The sequence below is a fragment of the Somniosus microcephalus genome, chromosome 11 (assembly GCF_052327205.1).
Source record: "Somniosus microcephalus isolate GS21.2 chromosome 11, FLI_Smic_1.0, whole genome shotgun sequence".
In the NCBI taxonomy this organism is placed as follows: Eukaryota; Metazoa; Chordata; class Chondrichthyes; order Squaliformes; family Somniosidae; genus Somniosus; species Somniosus microcephalus.
Genome location: NC_140997.1, coordinates 165,795,664 through 165,817,810, shown reverse-complemented (window position 1 = coordinate 165,817,810; position 22,147 = coordinate 165,795,664). Strand labels below are relative to the sequence as shown.

General features: G+C 46.0%; 1 protein-coding gene across 14 annotated transcripts in view; it reads right to left on the bottom strand.

Annotated features, from left to right (window-relative positions):
* The window catches only part of chl1b (cell adhesion molecule L1-like b), a 1,240,677-nt gene that overhangs the window by 402,462 nt on the left and 816,068 nt on the right, over positions 1-22,147 (bottom strand). For 13 of the 14 annotated variants that reach the window (XM_086001404.1, XM_086001409.1, XM_086001398.1 and 10 more), the window contains one exon: positions 4,361-4,462. The exons of the other annotated variant lie outside the window; for it this stretch is intronic. In XM_086001404.1, the coding sequence (XP_085857530.1) occupies positions 4,361-4,462 (102 nt within the window). The remainder of the gene's footprint in view (positions 1-4,360; positions 4,463-22,147) is intronic. 14 annotated transcript variants of the gene reach the window in all.

Sequence of the window (22,147 nt, the reverse complement as noted above, 5' to 3'; positions counted from 1 at the left end):
TGACAGGGAGGCCCTCAGCCTAGTGTGGGGAGTGAAAAAGTTCAATCACTTTCTGCACGGGCAGAAATTCACCTTGCTGACTGATCACCAGCCTCTTGTCTCCATTTTTAATCCGAAGAAGGGCGTTCCGGTGATGACTGCGCAACGAGTACAAAGATGGTCACTTTTTCTAGGGGTGCACCACTATGAGATTGAATATAAGGGCACGAAACAGCATGGAAATGCTGATGGGCTAGCACGCCTGCCACTGCCTACTGTGGAGGAAGCACCAGCAGTGGATCCTGTCGAAATATTCCATTCGACTATAGTTGAATACCTACCGGTAACTAACGCTTGTATCGAAAAGGAAACCCGAAATGAACCGACACTGTCTCAGGTATATGATTTGACGGTGAAGGGATGGCCAGCACATGGCGACTCACTGTTGCCAGCATTCTCGACAAGGAGAGAACAGCTGTCAGTGTGCCGGGGGACCATGATGTGTGGATCCCGAGTGGTAATTCCACCCAAGTTAAGGGATAGAGTGCTCAATGAGCTTCATGAGGGTCATCTGGGAGGGGTAAAAATGAAAAGCCTAGCCATGGCTTATGTGTGGTGGCCGGGAATCGATAAACAAATCGAGGACCTGACCAAGAGCTGCTCAGAATGCCAGAAAGTCCAAAATGCACCACCACAGGCCCCTCTACACCCATGGGAGTAGCCCTCATCTCTATGGCAACGGGTGCATATTGATTTTGCTGGTCCATTCATGGACTCAATGTTTTTAATAGCCGTGGATGCGCACTCGAAATGGCCTGAGGTCATCAAAATGTCCTCCACCACCACGGAGAAAACTATTGCAGTCCTACGGACCATTTTTGCCAGGAATGGCTTGCCAGAACAGATTTGCTCCGACAACGGACCACAGTTTGTGTCCGAAGAGTTCCGGAGGTTCTTGAAAAAGAATGGGGTAAGGCATTACACATCCGCCCCGTATCATCCAGCCACAAATGGATTGGCTGAGAGGTTCGTACAAACCTTTAAGAAGGCAATAAAGGCTATGTACAATGACAACATTCCGCTGCAGCACAAGGTGGACAATTTCCTGTTCGCCTACCGGAATGCGACACATGCAGTCACCAACCAGGCCCCAGCCATGATGTTTTTTAACCGAAGGTTAAGATCTCGCCTGGATTTGCTCAGACCAAACGTATGAAGAGATGTTGAGAGTAAGCAATTCCAGCACATCCATGAGAAGCCAACAAGGAGCTTCAATGTAGGGCAACCAGTCTTGGCCCGCGACTACCGAACAGAAAAATGGCAGCCAGGAACGATATGCACATGGCAGGGCCCACTAATGTACACAGTGGACGTTGGGGAGAGCATCGTGAGACGCCATGCTGACCAGATCCTAGAGTCACAGGAACAAGTCAACCCCATGCCTCGCCCATACGTACCTGGTGATGAACCCGACGTACAGGTCGCATCTACCCCAGAAACAGTAGCATCGGAAGTTGATGAACCAACCGACGACAGGGGGCCAGAATCGCCTCCGCACCAAGAGCAAGGTACTCAGGAAAGGCGCTATCCAGAAAGGATCAGGAAGCCTCCCCAAAGACTGAATATATAAATAGACTATTTTCGCTAATGTTGCATGTTAAAAGTGTTAATTGTAATTAGTTTGATATTTAATTGTTAAATGAGTGTTATGGTACTGTTAATCTAAAAGGGGAGGAATTGTAATGTATATACCTTTAAGGAGGGAACTATTTTTTACAGCTCATGTATACTGCAGTACCGGCAGTGACCACACCTGTATATAACACTGAGTAGTAATCTGTACAGATCAGTTCAACTGTGAGCCACGTTGAGTAAACACCTGTTGTACCGTTTCTGCTGCAGTCTGTATCTTATTATACACGGACGTAACACATGCGCTGGTGCCTTCTGCCCTGTGCAGCATCAGGTGGGTGAGCAGGAGGTTGTCACTCTTGCAGCTGTTGATGAGCTGCCTGGTTCTGCTGCTGCCGTGGCTGCTCCTCATCCGAATCTGAGGTCCATGGTGAAAAGAAATAAATGGTTCCCATGCTGCTGGTAGATATATCCGTTGGGGAAGCGCTCAGACCAAGCGGGGAGGGGGTCTTCCAAGGAGGTCCCACAATTGAGAGATAGAAGCTGCAGCACCTCCGACTTCGGTCGGCCTGCTAAAAGTGCTGAAAGACCTTTGGAACAAAAGTTCTGCCACCTGCTTGTAAATTCTAACATTTGAATTTAGTGCAGATTGAACTAGATTATTGCAAGGGTTTTTTGTACACACCAAGGGCTGGATTTTCTCAATGGAGATGTGTTGGAGGCGGGATTGCTGCTTGCCGGGTCTCAATCCCACCTCCGTCAGCCTCTGGCCAACCAGCGGGATTTTCCCCTGATTGACCTTGTTAAGCCCGCCCAGCATGCTCAGCAGGCCAATTAGGGGGAAGTCACTATGAGAGCACGCCAACGTCTGATGTGCCATCTGTCAAGATTTCTTGAAAGAAGAAATGTCAGCGTTTGACAGCTCTGTGAAGCTGTCAAACACTGACATTCTGTGTAGTTTGATGAGTCCTTGGGCTGGATTTTCATTTGGCCTTGGAGTCGGGATTGGAGGCATGTGGGGGTTTAAAATCCCGAAATCGGGGGTCCCGACCCCATCCCGCCTCCATGCCAGTTTCAAAGGAGGCGGGTACCCGCCCCGCACTGGGACCCACCTCCCTGAGGCGGGAAGGGGATTAATGCCAATTAACTGCCTGTTAACAGGTAGTTAACAGGCAGTTTTTAGCCTAATCCCTATTTTCATTGTTGAAATGTGGGATTCCCGACGGCTCCAAACCACACGGGTCGTCGGGATGAAGGGCTTGAAGGGGTCGAGATGTCCAGTGTTCAGATGAGTGATGGGTGCATGAGTGCAGTGGGTCTGTGTAAAGCATTTAAAGAAGTTCTACTAACCTTTACTTACCTTTACAGCCTTCCTTCCTTCAGGTCTCGGGAGTCCCTCATCTCACTGGCACTGAAAGCAGAATGGCCGCCAGCTGTCAAAATCTGCAGCCTCTGCTTTCTGTTCCGGGGAGATCTCTAAATCATCCTGAGACGAAGGAATTAACCTGGAGTACAGATGGTCAGTGTTTGACAGGTTCAAACAGCTGTGAAACACTGATATTTCATCTGTCAAAAGGTCTTGACAGATGAAATTTCAATCTGTGACCTCACCTGTTGCCAGGTGGCCCTTAATTGGCCCGCTGAGCCCGCTGGACGGGCTCAACAAGGTCAATCAAGGGAAAATCGCATGGGTTGGCTAGAACTCGATGGAGGCGGGACTACAACCCCAAAAGTTGTAGTCCTGCCTCCTACCCGACTCCTCAATGAAAATCCAGCCCCTTGTGTTCAGGATTCATCAAACCTTTCAACTTTGCAGAAATCGCCTGGCTGTTGGTTCGGAGGATCCAACAGCCAGTCTGTAAAATCTACAATGAAGATGTCGGGGACTCCGGATCCACAGCGGCTGAAGGCTGTAGGCAGAAACAAAGGTAAGTGAACATTTTATAACATTTAATATTCACCTTACATACTTACCACTCCACACCTGCACCCATCACTCACCTCTACATCTCACTTTCAGACCCCTCCGTCCCCCTTCACGTCTCCTACACCCTGACGGGGTTCTCTGAGGTCGGGAAGCCTGCACTTGAAAAGGTAAAATGGGACTAAACCTTTTTTCTGCCTGTTAACAGGCAGTTACTAGGATTTAATCCCTTTCCCACCTTGAGGATACGGGAACCGGGACAGGAGGGCTTCCCGTCTTCTGGCAAAAGGGCACAGAGGCGGGATGGGGGCGGGTCTGCCAGCCGCCCCCACATTCTACAACTTTACCGGCAGTCCCACCTCCTCGGCACTGACAAAATCCAGCCCCAAGTATCAATAGTGAAAATGGAGCATTTTCTCTTCCTTTGAGTTTTGCAGCAGTATCAAACACTCCCAGGTTAGTTATAGAACAGGTTGGATGTTGGGCAAACCTTCTTGTACTCTGTCCAACAATCTAACTCAGAAGAGGATCCTTTGCTTTAACATTTCCTCTATCCATTCTAGCCTTTTTTTTTTGCTCCTTTAAATGATTCAGCCAATTTGGTGCCCAATTAAAAGCAGCCCTGTGTGGTGTATTTAGCTCTATTCGGACTTATTTCGCGTGTGATCCTAACAGCCATCCAAATCAGAAGAATTTCTGTCCATTTGTCTGGGATCAGAATCAAGTCAAAGCCTTCAATTATTCACCATGTTCTCTCTTTGAGCACTACTTTTAAATAAATTATGGGAAAAAATATATATTTGTAAAATATTGGACTTTACATACCAGTTATGGGGCTATTATGGCTATTTCCAGGCTTCCATTCTAATTGAACACTCCTGTTTAGCAGGATAGACAATTCCAAATCTTCTGGCGGCCCTGGAACATCTAGCAGAAATAATATTTTTAAATGTCAATAATTCTGTGCAAATACACATCATACTAAAATTGAAAACAAAAGCTGTTAAATATTCAATGTGTTTTGCCCAAGGATAAACTAACATTAACAGATGCTGTTTAGAGATAATGATGAAAGCTTCCAGATTTTCCATTAATAACAGAGAAACAATAATAACAGCATGACAAAAATCAATCCTTGTACATCTTTTGGTTGCTTCACATAGTTTGTACCTGTGGCACTGACTATATCACATGGTTACTAAATTATTGAGATTTGCAAAAATCAATACAAATGTGTTGGAATGGATTTATTTTCCAGTTACACAAACAACCAGCAGCTAATGAAAAAGAATTCTGAAGAAAATTAGTCAGTATAACTGTCTCCCTTTCATATAGCAAAACAGCGGTTTTTAACATTCCTGTACCAGAAGAAAAAAATCTATAATTATCTGTGGAAAATGGAAAACAGTTGACAGTGTAACATTGCTAAATGACAAATAATCCTTTGACATCTAGCAAAATATTTTTTGCTTGCTCACAGAAGCTCATGAATAAATATTTTATTGTTCTATGTTTTTCGATGACTGTGTAATGCCACTTTTGCCTATATTGTGTTGCTAAAAATCTATTTTCCAAAAGAAATAACAAGAGTTTTTTGGAACAAGAAAAAGTCTTTAGGTCCCGCAGAAATCTATTCCTATTTCATAGCTCAATCCCACACACCTGCTTTCTCATAATGTCCCTTCTATGTCCAGGAATCCATTATGTCTCTTGAACTTTTCATACTGTTCAAATTCCTTGCGAACTTGAAAATGACATCACTTGATTCCCCTCCGGGTGATAAAGTTCCATCCGACTTCCCTTTTTACTCCTAACTTTCTAATTTTAATGTTTTATCCTTTGGTACTTGAAATTTTCATTAAAATGAACATGATCTATTTTGTTGATTCACTTCAGAATTTTGAAAACTTCAATTACACCACTTTGGAAATGCAAATTTTCCCAAAAAAATAATCCCTCAACGTGTGCTCCTAACTTAAGTTTCTGACACATAGGACAGAATTTTAATGGGGAAGGTGGGTTGGGGCGGGGGGGAGGGGGTCCGATGCGGTCAGAAAACTCGGGAGGACCCGGATTTAACGGCAGGGCCTGAATTGAATGGGAAGCCTCTGTTTCCCACCCGCAGCCAGCCAGATTGAGGGGCTGGCTGGCTCTCGACGGGGAGGCCTGCAGCACTAGGCCGCACAGAGGTCGAGGGTGGGATTATGTGGGGGCTGGGGGTCGGCAAGAAGATTGGTGGGAGGGCGGCCGGACAGAAAATTGGGGGCCAGGAAGAAGATCGAGGGCCGGGAAGAAGATCGGGAGCGAGTCAGAAAGAAGATCGGCGGGTGGAGGAGGATCAGGGGCCAGAGGAGCAGCATGGGGGGTGGAGGGCGGTCTGAAGAGATCGGGGGGCGGAGAAACAGCATGGGGAGTACCGGAGGAGCTGGGGTTGGGTGCGGGGGGGAAGACTTGTGGGAGGATCGGAGGCCTGAGGCTAGGTCTCGTGGGGTGATCGGAGGCCTGGGCAGGGGCGGGGCCTCATGCGGAGATCGGAGGTCTGGGTGGGGGGGGGGGGGAGGCCTCGTGGGGTGATTGGAGGCCTGGGGGTGGGGAGGCCTTATGGAGTGATTAGAGGCTTGGGGTGGGGGGCCTTCTGGGAAATCATAGGCCTTGGCGGGGATGATCGGAGGTCTCATGAGGGGTCCCTGGTCGTGGGGGGTAGGTTCGGTAGGGACCCTTAATTCAGGACTCAGCAGTCCTCATCTTGCTTTAGTTGGCGGGTTTCACGAAGCAGGCAAAACCCAACCAGCTAAAGTTGAAAAGAAAATGGAGGTTTAAGCAGAGGCATACCAGCCTCATTATAATATTTAAATGGACAGCCTGCCTCTTGGCAGAGGATTGGCTGCCCGCCCCAGTCCTGCCTCCGTTAAAATCGGGTGGGTGGGTTCCGGTTGGGATTCCAATTCTTAACACTTTAACTACCTCCATGTCCCCAGCCTACCCGTTTTTTTAGGTTAAACTTCCCCTCACAGAATCATCTTTGTTCCTCGCCTTTCAGAAATAATCACAGCCAATATTTTTCATCTTATGTGGAGCCCAATACTGCACACAGTACTCTAAATGAAGTTACATTAAAGTTTTATACAGGGTCAGCATTACCTCTTAGCTTTTATATTCTATACCACATAAAACCTAGAATTTATCAACCAGAGGTGCTGCCTTTAATGTTCTGTGAACCTGTTTCCCACCCCGCCCCGCCCCCACCAAGTCTCTCTGCTCTTCCACTGCACTGATATTACTTCCATTCAGAGGATAATTGTTGCTTTTTTTTGCTAAAATGCATCACGTCACATTCACTGACACTGAATTAGATCTGCCACATTTTAGCCCATCCCCCCATCATATTAATATCGCCATTCAGCTTCCTTTGGTCTTCTAAAGAATTAACTATAACTATTTGTATCATCTGCAAATTTTGATGTCACTCTCTCTGCGCTCCAACCCGTCCAATGTCAATATATATTTCTTGAGATGCAGTGCGCATAACTGAACGCAGTGCTCCAGATGTGGTCTAACCAGAGCTTTATACAACTGTAGAATAACTTCCACTCCTTTCTGTTCCAGCCCCATTGAGATAAAGGCCAACATTCCATTAGATTTTGTGTTATTTTTGAACCTGCCCACTAGCTTCTAGTGATTTCTGTACATGAACCCCTAAATCTCTGCTCCTCCACAGTTCCGAGCTTCTCACCATTTAGAAAATACACTGATCTATCTTTCTTAGGTCCAAAATTCTATAGATTCTGGAACGGTTCCTGCAGATTGGAGGATAGCAAATGTAACCCCGCTATTTAAGAAAGAAGGGAGAGAGAAAATGGGGAACTACAGACCTGTTAGCCTCACATCAGTAGTTGGGGAAAATGCTGGAATCTATTATAAAGGATGCAATAACTGGGCACTTAGAAACTAATAGTAAGATTGGGCAGAGTCAACGTGGATTTATGAAAGGGAAGTCCTGTTTACCAAACCTATTGGAGTTCTTTGAGGATGTAACTAGTGGAGTAGACAAAGAGGAACCGGTAGATGTGGTGTATCTGGATTTTCAGAAGGCCTTCGATAAGGTCCCACACAAAATGTTGAACAAAATTAGGGCACATGGAATTGGGGGTAATATACTAGCATGGATTGAGAATTGGTTAACAGACAGAAAACAAAGAGTAGGAATAAACGGGTCTTTTTCAGGATGGCAGGCTGTGACTAGTGGGGTACCGCAAGGATTGGTGCTTGGGCCCCAGCTATTCACAATCTATATCAATGATTTGGATGAGGGGACTAAATGTAACATTTAGAAGATAGGAGCAGGAGTAGGCCATTCGGCCCTCGAGCCTGCTCCGCCATTCAATGAGATCATGGCTGATCATCCAAGTTCAGTACCCTGTCCCTGCTTTCTCCCCATATCCCTTGATCCCTTTAGCCCTAAGAAATATATCTAACTCCATCTTGAATATATTTAAAGAATTGGCCTCAACTGCCTTCTGTGGTAGAGAATTCCACAGGTTCACCACTCTCTGGGTGAAGAAATTCCTCCTCATCTCTGTCCTAAATGACTTACCCCTTATCCTTAGACTGTGACCCCTGGTTCTGGACTCCCCGGCCATCGGGAACATCCTTCCTGCATCTAGTCTGTCTAGTCCTGTTAGAATTTTATAAGTTTCAGTGAGATCCCCTCTCATTCTTCTAAACTCCAGCGAGTATAAGCCCAAACGACCCAATCTCTCCTCATACGTCATTCCTGCCATAGATACATAGATACATAGAAGATAGGAGCAGGAGTAGGCCATTCGGCCCTTCGTGCCTGCTCCGCCATTCGATGAGATCATGGCTGATCCTTTAATTCAGTATCCCGTCCCCGCCTTCTCTCCGTAACCCTTAACCCCTTTTGCCCGTAGAAATATATCTAATTCCCTCTTAAATATATTTAATGAGCTGGCGTACACTGCCCTCTGTGGCAATGAGTTCCACAGGTTCACCACTCTCTGAGTGAAGAAATTCCCCCTCATCTCTGTCCTAAATGGTTTAGCCCTTATCCTTAAATTATGTCCTCTAGTTCTGTTCTCACCCGCCAAGGGAAACATTCCTTCTGCATCCAGTCTGTCTAGACCTGTCAGAATTTTATACACTTCTATGAGGTCCCCTCTCAATCTTCTAAACTCCAGTGTGTACATCCCTAAACTACATAGTCTCTCCTCATAGGTCATTCCCGCCATTCCTGGTATCAGCCTGGTGAATCGCCGCTGCACCCCCTCCATGGCAAGAACATCCTTCCTCAGATGAGGCGACCAAAACTGTACACAGTACTCGAGGTGTGGTCTCACCAGTGCCCTGTACAGCTGCAGCAAGGTATCCCTGTTCCTGTATTCTAACCCTTTTGCTATGAAGGCCAGCATACCGTTTGCCTTCTTGACCGCCTGTTGCACCTGCATGCTCGCCTTCAGTGACTGGTGTACAAGAACACCCAGGTCTCTCTGTACTTCCCCCTCTCCCAATCTATTGCCATTTAAATAATAATTTGCCCTCCCGTTCCTGCACCCAAGGTGGATAACTTCGCACTTGTCCACATTATAGTGCATCTGCCATTTATCCGCCCAATCGCCCAGTCTGTCCAAATCGCTCTGGAGCTTCCTGGTCTCTTCCTCTGAGCCCACCCCCCCTCCTAGTTTAGTGTCGTCTGCAAATTTGGAAATGCTGCATCCGACTCCCTGATCCAGGTCATTAATGTAAATTGTGAACAGCTGGGGGCCCAGGACAGATCCCTGTGGTACCCCACTTGTTACTGCCTGCCATTCAGAAAATGAGCCGTTTATTCCAACTCTCTGTTTTCTATCTGACAGCCAGTTCCCTATCCACGCCAAAACTTTCCCCTTTATCCCATGAGCCTCAATTTTCCATGCTAATCTTTTATGTGGGACCTTATCGAAGGCCTTTTGGAAGTCCAGGTACACCACATCTACTGGCTCTCCCCCATCTATTCTACCAGTTACTCCCTCAAAAAATTCCAATAGATTAGTCAAGCACGATTTACCCTTTGTAAATCCATGTTGACTCTGTCCTATCCTGTCCCCATTTGCTAAGTGCTCCGCTATTTCATCCTTAATGATGGACTCCAGCATTTTGCCCACAACTGATGTAAGGCTTACAGGTCTGTAATTACCTGCTTTTTCCCTACCCCCCTTTTTGAATAGTGGGGTAACGTTAGCTACCCTCCAATCCATCGGCACTGTTCCCGAGTCTAATGAATTCTGAAAAATCATCCTTAGTGCATCCGCTATCTCTAGGGCCACCTCCTTCAGTACCCTAGGATGCATGTTATCAGGCCCTGGGGATTTGTCCACCTTCAATCCCTTTAGCTTCCTTAACACCATATCCTTAGAGATATTGATTTGCGTCAGTTCCTCCTTTGCCAATGTCCCTATTTTTCCCACGTATCAGTCTGGTGAATCTTCACTGCACTCCCTCCATGGCAAGAACATCCTTCCTCAGATAAGGCGACTAAAACTGCACACAATACTCAAGGTGTGGTCTCACCAAGGCCCTGTACAACTGCAGCAAGACATCCTTACTCCTCTACTCGAATCCTCTCGCTATGAAGGCCAACATACCAATTGCCTTCTTAACCGCGTGCTGCACCTGCATGCTTACCTTCAGCGACTGGTGCACAAGGACACCCAAGTCGCGTTGCACTTCCCCTTTTCCCAATCTATTGCCGTTCAGATAACAATCTGCCTTCCTGTTTTTGCCACCAAAGTGGATAACCTCACATTTATCCACATTATACTGCATCTGCCCAATCACCCAACCTGTCCAAATCATACTGGAGTTTCTCGGCATCCTCCTCACAGCACACGCGCCCACCCAGCTTTGTGTCATCTGCAAACTTGGAGATATTACATCTAGTTCCCTTGTCTAGATCATTAATATATATTGTGAATAGCTGGGGTCCTAGGACCGATCCCTGCGGTACCCGACTAGTCACTGCCTGCCACTCGGAAAAAGAGCCGTTTATTCCAACTCTTTGCTTCCTGTCTGCCAACCAGTTCTCTATCCAAGTCAGTACCTTACCCCCAATCCCATGTGCCTTAACTTTACACGCTAATCTCTTATGCGGGACCTTATCGAAAGCCTTCTGAAAGTCCAAATACACCACATCCACTGGTTCTCCCTTATCTATTTCACCAGTTCCATCCTCAAAAAATTCCAGTAGATTAGTCAAGCACGATTTACCTTTTGTAAATCCATGTTGACTTTGTCCGACCATGTCACTGTTGTCCAAGTGCTCTGCTATTACATCTTTTATAATGGACTCTAGAATTTTCCCCACTACCGATGTCAGGCTTACCGGTCTATAATTCCCTGTTTTCCCTCAACCACCTTTTTTGAATAGTGAGGTAACATTAGCTACCCTCCAATCCAAATTTGCTGATGATACAAAGCTAGGTGGCAGTGGCAGTTGCGAAGAGGATGTGAAGAGGCTTCAAAGGGATCTCGACAGGCTCAGTGAGTGAGTGAGAACATGGCAGATGGAATATAACGTGGATAAATGTGAAGTTATCCACTTTGGTAGAAAAAACAGAAAGGCAGAGTATTTCCTAAATGGTGAAAGATTGGGGAATGCAGATGCTCAAAGGGACCTGGGTGTCCTTATACATGAGTCACTGAAAGTGAATGTGCAGGTGCAGAAAGCCATTAGGAAGGCAAATGGTATGCTGGCCTTCATTACAAGAGGATTTGAGAACAGGAATAAAGAATTATATAGGGCCTTGGTGAGACCACACCTGGAGTACTGTGTACAATTTTGGTCTCCTTACCCAAGGAAGGATATACTTGCCATAGAGGGAGTGCAATGAAGGTTCACGAGATTGATTCCTGGGATGGCAGGACTGTCGTATGAGAAGAGATTGAGTAAACTAGGCCTGTATTCTCTTGAATTCAGAAGAATGAGAGGGGATCTCATTGAAGCATACAAAATTATTACAGGGCTTGATAGGATGGATGCTGGGAGAATGTTTCCCTTGGCTGGGGAGTCTAGAACCAGGGGCCACAGCCTCAAGATAAAGAGTAGGCCATTCAGGACTGAGATGAGAAGAAATGTCTTCACACAGAGGGTGGTGAATCTTTGGTATTCTCTACCCCAGAGGGCTGTGGAGGCTCAGTCATTGGGTATATTCAAAACAGAAGTCGATAGATTTCTGACTCGTAAGGGCATCAAGGGATATGGCGATAGGGCCGGTGAATGGAGTTGAGGCAGATCAGCCATGATCTCATTGAATGGCGGAGCAGGCTCGAAGGGCCTACTCCTGCTCCTATTTCTTATGTTCTTATGGTGCCTGCCCATGATAGCACAGCTAAGATGTGTAGTACTGCACCTGAAAACTCAGAAGGTTAATTCCACATTTCACCACTCTGGACACATTCACCATTGGTAAATAGCATGTCAACAGTGTTTGCAAGTAACCTTAGAGATACTTTCTCCCAAATTTAAAAATGCAGTTATACTGCCATTTGATGCAATGAAAAATGGTTTAGAGTGCCCATCAACACAAGAGTGGCAGTATAACTCAAGAGTTGTCAATGCTCTAAATACCAAACATGCTGAAGCACGACATTGTAGGGACTTTATAAACTTATGTTTTAATCTTTGTATGCAGTTGAGAAAGCAGCAATCTCTCCTAACATTAAACTTACACTGTCTGGGAGTGGAGCTTTGTACATTGACCTCTGTGATTGATTTTAAATCAGTGTAGCCTGGTAATTCTTTACAACCACTGTGGCAGAGACCTCTCATTCTGTGTCACTGGCTTCAGCCTAAGCCACGAGTGCTTTTATACCTGCCCTTGGCACACAGGTTAAAATATTGAATAAAGCATTTGCAATTGCTTGCTCCTCTGTATCTTCGTCAAATATTACACATTTTTCGTGCATAATTTACAGCGTATGGTTAAAGACACAAAAATAGAAAAGAAAAAATGGAGAGTTGTTTATAATACAATTTGGATGCATTTCTCTAGGGCTGCATTGCTGTTTCACTTTGTACCACAAAATGTTCATTTTCCTGCACATTTTGCAATCCCTGAGCACTTCATATTACTTTCAAGTAAGAATTTTGTAATTTAAAAAATGCACCTGTGTTGAGTTAGCTGATCTAAATTAGGAGCAATTGGCTTTAGTATCCCTGGGTGAGGGAACAGAAAATTGACCAGGGGTCTTGCTCCAAGTTGCTAGCGGGTGACCCCTGCTGGAACTGGCATGTGTGGCTGATGGGTGAGAGCAGCATCATTCATGGCTCTGATGCCTGCTGCAGTTGAATAATCTCTAAACATTAAGGGGTAAAAATTCAGGGGCTTAACACCACCCGTTACTGGCACAAAATGGAGAAAGAGCGGCAGCGACTGCTCCTTCGCCAGCTGGTGCCGGCTCCCGCAGCATCCTCCATTTTCAATGTCCCAGTAACACTGCAGGTAAGCAGTAGCACACTGCAAAATAAAAATGCCGGCGTCCTGTCGACTTAACGTCACACAGCCAACTTCGACCCTAGCGCTGAGTCATAACCATTCCAGGGAAACCCAGTGTGCAAACAGACTGACAGAAGCGCTGTCAGCACCTCTTAAAGGGGCACACACATTTTTCAGGTAAGTTTGCATTTAAACATTTGGGCCTAGAAATTCAGTTGTTAGTGCCAGACGCTAGCGCCTTAGGAGGAGGAGAAGTGGGGCACTAAGCGGCTAGCGCCCGGGCGCGGCGCGATCTGCGCCTCTCGCGAACTTCACTCAAGATTTAGCAGCGGCGCAAAACCGCGGCGCCCACTCAGCTGCGCGTGCAGATCCTGACGTCATTTCATGGTGCAATGCCCTTGGTGCGCCCCGAACTGGAACTTCAGTGGCGCCGGCCTTGTTTGCGCCTGGCGCCCCCAGCGACTGGTAGAGGGGAACGGTTCCCAGTCACTGCGGGGCGTTATTTAAAGGGGACTCCTCCTGCATTATAAGTGCCAGCCATTTTGTGCCAATCCTTCTGTGTGAGAGACGGATATTTGGAGAGAGACAAAGGCAGAGAGCTTTCTGCTTTGACTCAGCGCTCGCACAGGTACTTCTAGCTTCAGGCCAGGGCTTTGCACTTGGATTTAATTTTCAGTGCCATAGCCTTGAGTCGCCACATATAATGGGGGCTGCAATGGGTGGAAACGTTGGCTTTCTGCATTGCATTCAAAGGGATCAGAGATGCCATGAGAGAGTGCCAGTCATGGCCAGATGGAGAAGGGCCAACAGGCGTCGGCACAGGAGGCCTTACCCACCCAGGGTATACCGCCAGCAGTTCTCATATCTGAACATGTCTGAGGAGCAGTGTGTTCGGAGACTGCGATTCAGAAGGGAGGTGGTCACTGAAATCTGCCACCTGCTTCGCAGAGCTCTGCAGCCACAGGTGAAGAGCAGGACGTCTCTGTCGGTGGCAGTGAAGGCGCCGGTGGCTCTCAACTTCTATGCCACCGGCTCCTTCCAATCCGCTACTGGGGACATTGCCAACATCTCCCAGTTCGCGGTACATTGCTGCATCCGCCAGGTGATCAATGCCCTTTTCAGAAGGAGACGTCAGTACATCTCCTTCCCCATGACCCTGGACAAGCAGCAAGAGCATGCAATGGGATTTGGAAGAATAGCGGGCTTCCCCATGGTCCAGGGCATAGAACTGATGAACCAGCAATGGTCAGGCCTTGCTTCAGGGCTGCAGTGTGCAGGGCATGGCAGCCAAACAAGTCGACCCTCTCCCTTTAAGAGCTGACTGGCGCCAGCGTGTCTGCCTTCATTCAGAAACTTGCCGCACCTGCGCTGCGCCCGCCCTCGGTGTTAGCACCTCGGCTCGCCGGCTTAGCACCTTATGATAGTCGTGCATCGCCTGCTTTAGCGCAGCAGCAACCTCTTGGGGCAATGCAACTGAATATCGGCAAAGGTGGCGCTAAGTTGCGCCAGGCGCTAAATTTAGCGAACGCCCGGCTGTAGCGTCCCAAACGTGGCGATACTGAATTTCTAGGCCTTGGACTTTTTAAAAAAAATTTCTGAAGCAGTAGCATGCTGCAATAGATGTTAAAAGTTTTTAATTATGTAGGGAGTGCTGTTGGATGCTTGCAAGGCATAGGATGGTAAAGGAAGACCTCTGAGAAGAGAGAAAATGTTGCAAATACTCAACAGGTTAGGCAACATCTGTGGAGAGAGAAACAGAGTTCATGTCTCAGGTCGAGATGCTGCCTGACCAGCTGAGTATTTCCAGAATTTTATGCAGCCATTTCAGATTTTTCAGCTCACAGAGGGAAGAGAAAGATACAGAACAGGTAGAAGCCGAAGAAGAGGAAGCTGAAAAGGAGGAAGCGGAAGAGGAGGAAGCAGAAGGATGCATCCCAGACAGCTCCATTCTGGCCGGGATATCCTAAATGGAATCACCCACCCAGTGACCACAACCCAAATGTCCCTTTCAACATTAGTTCCACACCTTACCTTCCCTCTGTTACTGACCATCACAGCATCCTCTTGGCTACAATGCTGAAATAAAAGCCACCACAAAGCAAATTTTCTAATCCACTTTATACATCTATCAATCCAATATATCAAGAAATCAATTCATCACCCTTATGCAATCTCTTAGTGACTGTCTTGTGTGAGCCTTTGCCTATTCTCCTGATGTCACGCAATGCTACCCCAGTGGCTGCAGCATGGCTGGTGGAAGGCTGCTGACTTTCAGTGAGGTATACTGCAAATGGACTTGCTGGTTGACCTTCAGGAGCTGGTGGATGGGAGTGTCAAATCAATCTTCTTCTTCACTCTCCTCTCCCTCTTCCCCTCTCCCTCTTCTTTATCAACCACTGGCTGGGCAGGTTGCATTTCTTGAGTGTGTGAAGTGAGGAAGGCACAAGGGTGGAGTTGTGGTGAGAGGAGGGCAGGAAAGCAAGAGGTGCATGCGCAAAGGAGGATAACGTATGAGAATACCAGCATCTTGTATCCTCTCAGCCCCGCCACTGGCCAATGGCTCAGCCATACCCCTGCCAAGAATGGCCTGCACCGTCTCCTCCAAGGGAGTGAGGTGAGGCTAAGAATGGGATATGTGTCTTGTGATTGGTACAAATTGTTGGTAAGTGAGTGCTTGGGCAGGGGGCAGTCGTGCATTGAGCAGTGTGTGAGGCTAGTGATGCAGTAGGTAGGAGACAGCTTTTGAAGATGCATTCACTGATCTTGAACAGTGGCCTGAGGTCATGAAGCTTCTTTGGGCACTGGAGCCAGGTGGTGGGGGCAACACTGTTGGCAGTGACGGCCTCGGTGATGTGGTACCACATCGTTTCTGGAGGGCTTCCTGGCTCCTGTGAGTAGGGGATCTCTCTTGCAGTGCTGAACCCTCCACGAAGCTGGAGTGTTGTGTGGGAGCCTGCTTGGGTGCCCCTTCCCTGGCTTGCTGAGCCATTTGTGCTGAAATACTTTTCCCATTTTTTGAGGTTCAGAGGGAATTCAGCTTTAAGTGCTGAAAAATCCCAATTGGGACTTCTTTTTAATGATAAAACTTTTATTGAAAGGCAGTAAGCTACATTTTCTCACTGCATTGTAATTTTTATTAGTTCTGAATGCATTGCCCCTTTAATTCATAGCCCCTTTAATTGCCCACAATTCCTTGCAAACTCCACAGCCTTGTGCTCAGAGGCTGTAAGAAGCTGCAATGCCTACTGCGGACAGGGACTTTGGGTCGGAGACCTCCATTAATGCCACCAGGAGGTCGTTGCATGGTAAGTTAGCGCTGTGCTACACATCATCAGCCCCAGCACGAATTTTTACCCGGTAGTGCTGCGGCCATTTTCAGCAGCCATTAACTCGACTTGCCGGTGACAATGGCAATTCTCTTGGCGTACACAAATTTTCCCCCCTCACTGTCAACATCAGTATTGATCCCTCGAGCAAGGTACCTGTGGGTGACTAGTACACATAAAGCCAAACTCCAAATAAATTCAATTCTTTCAAGAAAATGGAGAAAATGTGTGAGTAAAAGAAATTCTACATAGAATATTAAAAACATTTAGTCTGCTGCACTTCCTCTGTGCATCGCCAGACTTCCTGTTGGCACACTTTTGTCATTATAAATTCCCATATCCACACTGAACATGGGTTTTGTCTACATAAACTTGTCATGCAGGCAACACGTTTGCAGAAGCTACAGAAGCAAATACATTAAATTTGAAAGCCATTTATGCTCAAAACCCACAGGCAACTGGTATAAACATGCATTCCCAAACCTCCATACAGCTTTCTCTGAGTGCAGCTGACGATTCCTTTAACTATCACAGGAAATGGCCACCTCCCAATTTGAACCGTGGTGGATTGTGGGCGGGGGCAATAAACTGGTGGTAGTCGGGTGTGCCGAGACAAAAAAAGACATCTGAGGTTTCCACTGTTTTACCTGATGCTGATTTGCATATATTTATGAGCCTCCCATCTGTTTTTGCTGGGAGCTCCAGCCACCAGAATGGAGGCCCTCCCGAAAATCGGGATGGATGACACTTCAGAGGTTGGTCGGTGCTTCCACCAGTTATATAATTTTGGTCCCACTAACGCCGAGATTTTTAACTGCAAATGGAGCAGCAGCAACATGAAAATCGCGCTCATTATTACACCATCATACCACCTTTGAAATGGACAGCAAGTTCGGGATTTCCGCATGCGCTAAATCCTGAATTTGCAATCTGTCAAGTTCTGACTTGGCAGATCATCTGCTCAGGCACTGAAAACCTAATTGCTGGTGCAGCGTTTGGCTAATTGCCCATTAACTGTCCAGGTCCAGCAATTATGTATGAAAATTTCACAGTGTAAGAGGATAATCTTTTAGAAATCCAAGTATATGTTTAATTTTAAAAGCTTAAACTACAATCCATTCTTTCAAACTTACCGTCAGCCCCTATTGGAGTAGATAACTCTTCAAAAAAATGTCAATAATATACAAAATAACATTCCACTGTAGCCTGGCAGATATCGTCTATTTTTATTTTTGGATGCGAATAGAAAGCTGCTGCATTTTACTTGAATGTTGCAAGCATTTACATATAAGTAATTTCCCACAATAAAATTTTGGTTGGCTCATGAATGAGAGACTGAGGGTGAATGAGAGACCTTCTGTTTGCTGATTGGAGCACCGACCCACGTGATCCCAGGAACGCTTCCGCACACGGTGCGCCCCTGGGATCTGTGGGCCACTAGGCTGCCCTCTACTACACAATGTCTGCCAGCAAGTTCTCGAAGGAGGGTCCCCATCAGGTAAGTGCGCCTTCCATTCAGATGTCGGCAGTGTAATCCTTAATTACGCCGCTGACTGCAAAATCCGGGCCAATAAATCAAGTCAGAGCACAATCTAGTTTAATTTTGCATTTGTGAGCTGCCTCAGCCAAGGTCACACCTAAAAGCACAGACACTGGTAATATTGATAATGCTTCTGCCCCTAGTATTTTCCCTATCCCAGTTCAGTATCCAATGCTGTCACACTGCACCCTGGAGAATGGGTGCCGTGCTTCTGTCACTGCTGCCATCTGAGTGCGTATCTTCTGCTAGGTGTTGGGGAATCATTCTCATCACCAATGCTGATTTGGTGTAGCTGGTTCAAGGAACTAGAGTATTGTGGCAAACAAAATTATGTAAAAAGATGGGCTTTTAACAGGTGCTAATAGATCTTTAATAACCAAGTTGGCAACACGTTTATCTTACATAATTTATCAAATTGTTTCTCACTACTTTGTTTTTTGTAACATCATGTGTTGCCAACAGCTTGAAAACAACTTGAAACTTGGAACAGGGAGCTCAAAATTGGGCCATTAACTGGAAACATTGGGCCTGAGTTTGCGGTCGGATGCTTCCTGTGGGCGAATGCCTCCGAACCACAAAAAAAGTAGGAACCTACCTGATGGTCCCAGAGGTTCATAGACTCGCGTTCCTGGGCCTCTATGTGTACGTATGCATAAAGGCCCACGTATCCCAGCAGCGCACATGGGTCACAAGCGCCCCTGGGATCATGTGGGCCAGGCCAACCAATCAAAAAGGGGGATCCCCATTGTAAGAACATAAGAAATAGGAGCTGGAGTAGGCCATTTGGCCCTTCGAGCCTGCTCCGCCATTCAACAAGAACATGGCTGATCTTCTACCTCAACTCCACCTTCCCGCACTATCCCCATATCCTTTAATTCCCTTAGTTCCCAAAAATGTATTGACCTCTGTCTTGAATATACTCAACGACTGAGCATCCACAGCTCTCTAGGGTAGAGAATTCACAACCCTTTCAGTGAAGAAATTTCTCCTCATCTTCGTCCTAAATGGGCGACCCCTTATTCTGAGACGTGACCCCGTGTTCTAGATTCCCCAGCCAGGGGAAACATTTTCTGAGCATTAACCTTGTCAAGCCCCTTAAGAATTTTATGTGTTTCAATTAGATCACTTCTCATTCTTCTAAACTCAAGGGAATATAGGCCTAGTATACTCAATCTCTCCTCATAGGGCAATCCCCTCATCCCAGGAACCAGTCTAGTGAACCTTTGTTGCACTCCCTCTGAGGCAAGTATGTCTTTCCTTAGGTAAGGAGACTAGAACTGTACACAGTACTCCAGGTGTGGCCTCACCAATGCCCTGTATAATTGTAGTAGGACTTCTTTACTCTTATACTCTAATCCCTTTGTAACAAAAGCTAACATACCATTTGCTTTCCTAATTACTTGCTGTATCTGCATGTTAAATTTCTGTGATTCATGTACAAGGACATCCAGGTCCCTCTGAATGCAAACGTTTCCCAGTCTCTCACCATTGTCAAACACAATTTTCCTTTCATAAAACCATGTTGACTCTGCCTAATCATATTTTTAGTTTCTAAGTGCCCTGTTACCACGTCCCTAATAATAGATTCTAGCATTTTGCCTACTACTGATGTCAGGCCAATTGGCCTATAGTTCCCCATTTTTTCTCTTCCTCCTTTCTTAAATAGCAGGGTTATGTTTGCTACCTTCCAATCCTTGGGGACTGTTCTAGAATCTAGAGAATTCTGGAAGATTAATACCAGTGCATTCACTATCTCTGCAGCTACCTCTTTTAAAACCCTAGGATGCAGGTCGTCAGGTCCAGGGGATTTGTCGCCACTTAGTCCCATTAATTTCTCCAGTACTATGGGGGAAAAATTCAGTATCACCCTGTTTGGGGCACCATTATCGGCCGTGCGCAAAGTTTAGCGCCTGGCGCTAATTATCGCCTCTGACAGCAAACTTGGCTTTTATCGCCCCTGGAGGTGATTGGAGCGCTAAATCAGGCGCTTCACACCTGTCTTAAGGCGCAAAGGCCGAGGACCGATGCGCTACCTCAGAGCGCTGGCGAAGCAAGGAAGGGCAAATCAAAATAAACCTGCAAAGTGCTGCTCAGTACTCAAAACTCCTTCACACAGCGTTGAATCTCTCTAGAAGTCTCTCTCTCTCTCTCAGAATGCGTGGTGCAAAAATGTCACCGACAAAAAAAGGCAGGAAGCGGTCGCCTTTAAATAGTGCTCCCCAGTCCCGTTCTGCCAGCATAACGCTGCCCTCAACCTGTCATTGCTAGCGGCAGGTGGTAAGGCAGGGGGCGCCACTCAATATCCGGTCCGGGGCGCTGTGCACTCGACTGATGTCACAATCTGCCGGCGCAGGAGATCGTGACGGTAATGTTTAGCGCCGCCGCAAAATGTCTAGTTAATTTCGCGAGTGGCGCAAGCATCGCCGCGCCCGGGCGCTAGTTGCTTTGCGCCCCATTAGCGCCCTCTTAAGGCGCTATCGGGAGACACAAACAACTGAATTTTTCCCCCTATGTCTTTACTTATATTGATTTCTTTTAAGTTCCTCATTCTCTCTAGACCCTTGGTTCCCCATTATTTCCGGAATGTTTTTTGTGTCTTCTTCCGTGAAGACAGATACAATTTGTTTAATGTCTCTGCCATTTCCTCATTGCCCATTATAATTTCTCCTGTTTCTGCCTCTAATGGGCCCACGTTTACATTCACTAATCTCTTCCTATTTACATACCTATAGAAACGTTTACAACCTGTTCTTATGTCTCTTGCTAATTTATCTCATATTCTTTTTTCTCTTTCCTTATCAATTTCTTGGCCCTCCTTTGCTGAATTCTAAAATCCTCCCAATCCTCAGGCTTATTACTCTTTTAAGCAATATTATAGACCTTTGATCTAATACTATTTTAACTTCTCTTTGCCACGGTTGGACCACTTTTCCTGTGGGATTTTTGTGCCTTAAAGGGATGTATATTTGTTGTAAATTATGTATTAATTCTTTAAATGCTAGCCATTGCTTGTCTACCATCATACCTTTTGATGTAATTTCCCAATCTGTCTATTCATGCTTTTGGGGATTCCATTTACATATGCACTCCCCATAAGCATGAATAGGAATCCCCTAAAAAACACAATTACACACCAGTTAAATAAAAATAACTCATTACATGTTCAAAATTAGTTAAAATACAATTAAGTTAAACAGTTGAAACAAAAATTTTTTTTTTTGAAAAATAAATGTAAACGTTTAAAGTGGCTAAAAAAACATAAAACGAATTTTCAAGTTTTTTACGTTTAAATCATTTAAAAAAAATTATTTTAATATTTGATTAAACTCTTATGCAGGTAAAAGAAGGCCCTACGCCTGCTTTTACCAGGTGTAAGAGTTTCATGGGCATTCGCTGAGCAGTAGTTGGGCAAATAGCCCAACTCTCCGCCAGCAGATGTCCACTTCCCGGGCATGAGGATGATCTGTCAAGTTGAAACTTGACAGATCGCAAGTTCCTAGTTTTCACGCACGCGGAAACCCAGAACTTGCAGGGCACTGATCCATAATGGCCATCCCACTCTCAATGACCTAGGGTCGCAAATGGCATCAATGAATATTCCCCCATACACAGCCCCGGCTACGTCTCCTATTTTCCAAATTTAAGTGCCGGTGGTGAGGATGGCTGTGGACAGCAGTGGATTGAAGGAAGCAGCAGGATGAGGAACAAGTTGGGCTCCCCTTAGAACCGTGGACCTAGCAGATGATTTGTGGGCTCTGGTGCCAGATACTGACTGGTCCAACTCGCTTAAAAATAAAAACGGCCTCCCTCTGTTATTATTTAAATGTGAAAACTGGCTGCATTGCATTAAAAAATATATAGGAAGGTTTTGCTCTGATTTTTTAAAAATATAGAAAGGGGCCCTGCTCTGTTTTTCTAAAGTATAAAGAATTCCCCTGCTCAGATTTTTTTTTTTTTTAAAAAGACCGACTCCACTCAATTAAAAAAAAATGAAGAACAGCTCCCGTCAGTGTTTTACGACTAAAGCCACCAGCTCCCAATATGGCCTTCCCGCAAATATCTACCGCTCTGCTTGGCAGTGCATAAGTCCTTGCCCAATAGGTGCTGACCTCCTGGCCAATATTTCACAAACTGCTCCCTGGTTCCATCGGCCCCTTCCCCTTTCTCATTTATATGTTATTTTAAAAAAAATCAGAGGTTTAAAAAAATCATAGCTGATTAATTTAGCATGAAGCTTGCCTTCCCTCCTCCACTC